This window comes from Lacerta agilis, chromosome 3 (genome assembly GCF_009819535.1).
Source record: "Lacerta agilis isolate rLacAgi1 chromosome 3, rLacAgi1.pri, whole genome shotgun sequence".
Taxonomy (NCBI): domain Eukaryota; kingdom Metazoa; phylum Chordata; class Lepidosauria; order Squamata; family Lacertidae; genus Lacerta; species Lacerta agilis.
This window is the reverse complement of record NC_046314.1, coordinates 4,116,988-4,123,497: the sequence shown is the minus strand read 5'-3', so window position 1 is coordinate 4,123,497 and position 6,510 is coordinate 4,116,988. Positions and strand designations below refer to the sequence as shown.

At 40.2% G+C, this 6,510-nt stretch overlaps 1 protein-coding gene across 1 annotated transcript in view; it reads right to left on the bottom strand.

Annotated features, from left to right (window-relative positions):
- Positions 1–2,397: 2,397 nt before the first annotated feature.
- Positions 2,398–6,510, bottom strand: part of TFAP2B (transcription factor AP-2 beta) — a 66,530-nt gene continuing 62,417 nt past the window's right edge. The window contains 1 exon segment of the mRNA XM_033142671.1: positions 2,398–4,837. Coding sequence (XP_032998562.1) covers positions 4,797–4,837 — 41 coding nt within the window. The 3' untranslated portion in view covers positions 2,398–4,796.

Sequence of the window (6,510 nt, the reverse complement as noted above, 5' to 3'; positions counted from 1 at the left end):
GTCTCTCCAGGCCGGAGTTAAAGTTGGTTTTAAAGAGCCTCTTGAATTTCCATGAATTTACCCTGTGTACCCCCTCCCAACATAAAATCGCAGTCGAGAAGTGAAAGCTTACAGTGGTAGGTAAAGGTAAAGGGACCCCTGACCATGCGGTCCAGTCGTGTCCGACTCTGGGGTTGCGGCGCTCATCTCGCTCTATAGGCCAAGGGAGCCAGCGTTTGTCCACAGACAGCTTCCGGGTCATGTGGCCAGCATGACAAAGCCGCTTCTGGCGAACCAGAGCAGCACACGGAAACGCCGTTTACCTTCCCGCTGGAGCGGTCCCTATTTATCTACTTGCACTTTAATGTGCTTTCGAACTGCTAGGTGGGCAGGAGCTGGGACCAAGCAACGGGAGCTCACCCCGTGGCAGGGATTCGAACTGCCGACCTTCTGATCAGCAAGCCCTAGACTCTGTGGTTTAACCCACAGCGCCACCTGGGTCCCTTACAGTGGTAGACTACACAGTAAAAAACAACAACTACAAATCCGGTACTTTCCAGCACTACAAAAACATCGAAGGCACAGATCTTCACGGTTTTTACACAGGATGCCAACGAACACACCCAAATCACAGAAGAACACAGCTGCGGACACATTCTGAAAGGTGTAAAAATATGAGTATCCATGCCTAGGGTCCATGCTTTTATGGTGTGACATTTTCTCTCCCAGCTCCTGTGGTGCACCACTTTATCCCCTCTGCCTATTCTGCTTTCCTGCCCCTGCCCCCCTTCTCCTAGATGGCTCTCCTTTTCCTCCAGCCTTCTTGGTCACTTGACTTTTTGTTCACATGTTGACCTGAGCCTTAAGAAGCACATGGAGCTGAAACAGAGATAGGAAAGAGCTAAGGCTCTTCCAACATCCTCCTTCCTCTACAGTATATGCCAGGGGTGGCCAACTTCCAAGAGACTGTGATCTACTCACAGAGTTAAAAACTGGCAGTGATCTACCCCCTTTTTGGGGGTTCAGGTCAAAGTTGTTGAGCTTCTTTAGGGAGGAGGAAAGCGACATTGAGCTTGTGTTAGGAAGGAAAGTCCTGTTTTTGGTGGGTCGGGTCATTTTCGGGGTGGAGGGCAAAGATGTTGAGTTTTTTTTAGGGGAGCCAAAGTTTTTTAGCTTCTTTGGGGGGAGCCACTGATCTACCAGCGATCTACCACAGACGTCCAGTGATCTACCAGTAGATCACAATCTACCTGTTGGACATGCCTGGTATATGCTTTTCAAGTGTTGGGGAGGGGGGAGGTAATAAGCTATGCTACCTCATGACAAAGAGGACAGTCAGTGGGGGAGGGGTCTCAGAGATTTTGCGAGTGCCATTGACTATTCCTAAGGGCACTTCTGTGCCATGCTGGCAACCCCAGCCCTATGGTTTTCAGTCAGCATGTGCACACTGCTCCATGATTTTAGGATTCTAAGCTCCATTCTAGTGCCAATGCCAAAGAAGAATTTGTAGACACAGGTGCTTTAACTGGGGGGGGGGAGACAAATGAAAGGAGGCAGGAGAACCCTGAGATTTGCTTCCGTCTTGTGATGTGTTGTAACCAATGAGCAAACAACATGGTGTCTCCCTAAACCACTACTAAACCAACCAGCCCTACTCCACTGGTCAATGATCAGGACTGATGGGAGTTGTAGTCCAACAGCATCTGGTGGGGACACCACAGTGGCCACCTCAGCACCTACAAGTGAAACTCGAAAAATTAGAATATTGTGGAAAAGTCCATTTATGTAAGCAATTGTTTTCATTAGCTACTGGAGTTTAATATATGAGATAGACTCATGACATGTTAAGTCTTTGTTTGTTATAATTGTGATGATTATGGCATACAGCTGATGAAAACCCCAAAGCTGAAATTGTTAATTTGGGGTTCTCATCAGCTGTACGCCATAATTATCACAATTATAACAAACAAAGGCTTGACATATTTCGCTTTGCATGTCATGAGTCTATCTCATATGTTAGTTTCACCTTTTAAGCTGAATTACTGAAAGAAATGAACCTTTCCACGATATTCTAATTTTTCGAGTTTCACCTGTACATCCTAAGGACAGTTTGACTGCAATTGGCTGCTGATTAACAAAAAGAAAGAAATATATTTGGTAGATATGATTTTGAAGAGAGCTAAGACTTCTGTATGATATCTCTCTCAGGGTTCCTTGCATTGTTATCCACAAAGTTTGCAAGTTTAAGTTTAAGTTTGGAGGGTGAACATGTCTGCGGTATAAACTAGAAAGATTTTGCTCCCTGTTTACAATTAGGACAAAAAAATCTCCTGATTTAACTTTGTAGATTTTCAGCTTTTTGTGCCACAATGTTTTCCTCAGTTCAGTGTTAAGTTATCCTAGATTTGACTTGAATTTTTTTTAGTCACTGAAATATTTCTTCAGGTGGCCTTTTTATAGATATTAAGTTGGGGTTCTTTCTTGTGCAAGGCATGTTCAGATCAATGGACTGAAACATAGTAAATTATACTTGTGATGCATAAAGGTGATTGTGTTACATTTATAAATTGTCCAGGATGGTGTACTGAGTCAGAGCTAACAAATATGGGAACAGGAAAGCATTAATTACTATCACAGCTGTCTTCAGCTCCTCAAAAGTGCCCTTTAGGGTAACAACTGCAAATAAAGGTGCATTTACGTTCTTCCTCCCTCTTTTGAGATGGTACAGTGTACAAAAGACACAGACAGAATGTAGATTTCAGAAATATAGGATGCAAAAATTGTGGGGTGAGGTTTAGTCAACATTAAGCACATTACAGTCCCACTGATTTCAATAGGAACAAGTTAAACATATGCTTGATTCTCCCAGAAACTAAATGGGACCAACTTTGGTTGGATGTGCCTGAAGTTACGGAACGAAAGCAGCCCCACCGATAGTAGTTCCAACTAGGGGGCCTGAATTTAAGCAATTAATATTTTAAACATTTAAGTGTCCTGATTCTTTGGAAAATATTAAAACAATACACCATATTAAACACCATCTTAATTCCTGCTTTTCTCTCAAATAGGAGAAAATGCATCAGATAAGATGGTGTTCACTATCTAAAAGCAAAACTATGCTTCTTGCTTCATAGCAATTGTTTTGGCCAACGTTTAATCAATGAATCAGCTAAAACTCATATGATTAATCAACTCATTTCATGAATTGTATGACAGTCTGGGTTCCAATACTGCTGTAGAGTACTATGCCCAGTCTCTCCTGCATAATTTGTTCTAGTGACATTCTAAAATTAGCAACTTGAGGACCAGCACCGTAACTTGGCAATGTTGCAAATTCACATGCATACAGGTGTGCATTTAGGATCAGTTTGTAAAGAAAGCTCCACCCACGGCTGAACTGAAATAGATTTAGACCAAGGCCCATTGGAAGTTCTACTGATTTTGATTAAACTCGCTTCCTAGATAATTGATCACATCCAATATACAGGTACTCCAAGTTAATCACCTTCTGAATATGTCTGATTACAAATATCAACACACAGTTTACTTCACGGTGCAGGCAGAAATATCCAATGGTAAAGTATTGGCTTAATTTCAAGTACATTATGGTTTATAAAGGTTGGAAATAAGAGATCTTAGGGACCAGTTCTAAAACACAGTGTGCGTACTGTAATTCAGCAGTTGCATTGTGCATGATACTGTTTGGAACACAGTAGGTAATGAATTCAGAATGTACGTCTTCATGTTTCAAGCAACTACACATTCATATTTCACTGTGTGTATATGCCTTACAGAACTCCAGTTGGCTGCATCATTCTGCTATATGCTGAATATGTGTTGAATATTTATACACATGGTGAAACAGACATGTGCAGCCATTTCAATTGGGGCACTGGTCACTTCTAGTCCTCTTAAAGTTTACATTGTGAGAAATAACCCTTCATATTTTTTAAATTAAAAACTGCAAGGACCCAAATTGCTTTTGAAAACTGAATTCCAAATGTAAAACACTACCCTGTGAAACAGATGGACCGCATCCATAAGTGTTCGCTTAAGGAGAACGAAGTTCTACCAAAAATAATGGAACTTACAGCCATGGTAATGTGTTAACCCTATTCTCATCTCCTAGCATGAATTCAGTACGTTAAGTCAAAATGATGTATAGACATAAGCTGTTGTGACAAAAGGGAAGTGATTTTTCAAAATGCATGGAACACCATAGCCATTATCAAGTCAACAAGGTATTTCCAAGCTGATAACATGCAAGGTGAAATTCATCTTCTTTCACTGACGTATAACTTTAGTAGGTATTCCAAACAAGGAAATAAAAGCTTTTTTAAAATCTCATTTATAAAATATACTGTAATGCACTTAAATTTCTGCAAATGCTTGGAATTTGGTTGATTTCCCTCATCCCAAGACATGTTGTTTGTTTTCTAAACCAAGAACTGCAAAACTCATTTAATAACCTGGGGGGAAGAGATTTCCTTAAACAAAGCTGCTGGAAATGCTCAAGAATCCTCTTTACCTTCAGTCCCATCCTTCTCCTCTAAAGACACTTAGCAAACCTGTGTTATTCTGTGCATCAAATATTATTGGCCCTCCCCAAAAATTTTCTATATATTGGATAAATTAGCATTTGCCTATCAATATGACATTGCCCATTCAGTTGCCTTTGCCTTGCTTAATCTATTCCCTTTGAGCTTCTTTAAAGAAGTACACCTGCAGAATTCCAAAACAACTGGCTTTGATTTGAAAAGAAAAGTGTCAGAATTGTGGATTTTCATCTCTGTACCTGATGAAATGTGTAGGGAGTTCTAGTCCTCTTTGAAGAAGCTCATAAGCCAAGCGGGCAAAGCTTTGGGAAACAGAAGAAAATAAAAAGGGTACATACTCCTGAGAAGGAAATCACATACTCATCAAGACATTCCTGTTACTAATACTTCTTTAAAGAGAGAGAGAGAGAGAGAGAGAGAGAGAGAGAGAGAGCGCAATCTGAGACATATTAAAAAGAGCAAACTGAATTGTTGAGAATTAGCCAATATCCATTCAGAGTAGCAATTAGCAGACTGGCACCTCTGTCTTAACCATATTGTTCCCAGTATTAGAACAGCCAGTTCTCTGCACTTGAATGCACACAAAAAGCTCCTGTTCACTTCAGTGGCACACCTCCATGAACAACTCTCGTGGGGCCCACTGAGCTATCTGCTCAAATGAGATACGTGGTTTTCATTGCAATGCAAAGGAAACTCTTGCAAGCAGGAGAGATTCGTGTGTACATCCGAAGTCCTGCATCTACAAGGGACTGTCAGACTGCAGCAACTGGACTTGGAAATAGGTCATATTGATTTCAAATATAGGATCAGTTCTGATGTAGCATTTGACCTTCATGGAGAAGAAATACATAAAAAAGAGTTATATCTGAATGCAAAATGTACATATTGGTTTTAAAAAAAGAATCACCCAGAAGCAGGAGAATGTAGTATGTGTCCCCTCTTCTGTTCAGAGCTTTTGCATTCCTGTATAACGTTTTTTCACATGTACATCTCCATTTTTAAAAATGTTATGCTGGAGGTTAACACCTAATTCCAATTACAGGTAGGTAGCCGTGTTGGTCTGCCATAGTCAAAAAAAAATGAAAAATGAAAAAAAAATCCTTCCAGTAGCACCTTAGAGACCAACTGAGTTTGTTCTTGGTATGAGCTTTCGTGTGCATGCACATGAAAGCTCAAGACCTAATTCCAAGTTAGTTCGCAGCCTTGTTATCAATATCTCATTGGATCCTGCATGCAAACTTTACACATCCTTAACAGCCAGTGAAACTTGCAAAGTTGCAGCTTCAGAATTTTAGGAATAAATATGTAAAGTATCTAGTTTTCAGTAAACCCAGAAATTTAGGCAGCCTGTATTGAAATAGGGACACTCGATAACTGTCTTTTTAGCTAACATTATTAATACTCTTCCAAGTAGGTATAGTTTTAACTTCATCAGAATGTGAACTTGTTAGATGCAAATGCACTGGTTTAGATTTCCCCATAATGGTTACTAGTCTAAACAGACCCAGATCTCTCGTTTCCTGCTACCTCAACCCACTGTGAAGAAGTCTGCAAGCCAGAGACTATTGGTACAGCTTAGGCCTGGGTATTCTGATGACACAGAGTGGCAATGGCAAGACATCACCCAAGTCAGGGGGCTACAGTTGGTCTGAGCTGAAAACAGGACACTTTGCTCTGAATGGGACAATCCCATATAAAATAAATCTATCCCTTAGTATTTTTGATTTTTCTACTTTAGATAGACTTTTTTTTTTCCTTTGAAAAATAACAATTATACAGAAACAGACTATGTATCTCGGCCAACATATCAACATTATCAAAAAGATTCTTCCAATAAGTTATTGATTGTTTTTACCTATTATTGACATTTTTTCACACACACCCTCCCCCATTATCACAAAAAGATTGCAGGAGAACAGAAGTGGAAATTCCTTGAAGTTGTCTTCAAAAGTTCCTTTGCAAAAGCCACTGAGCC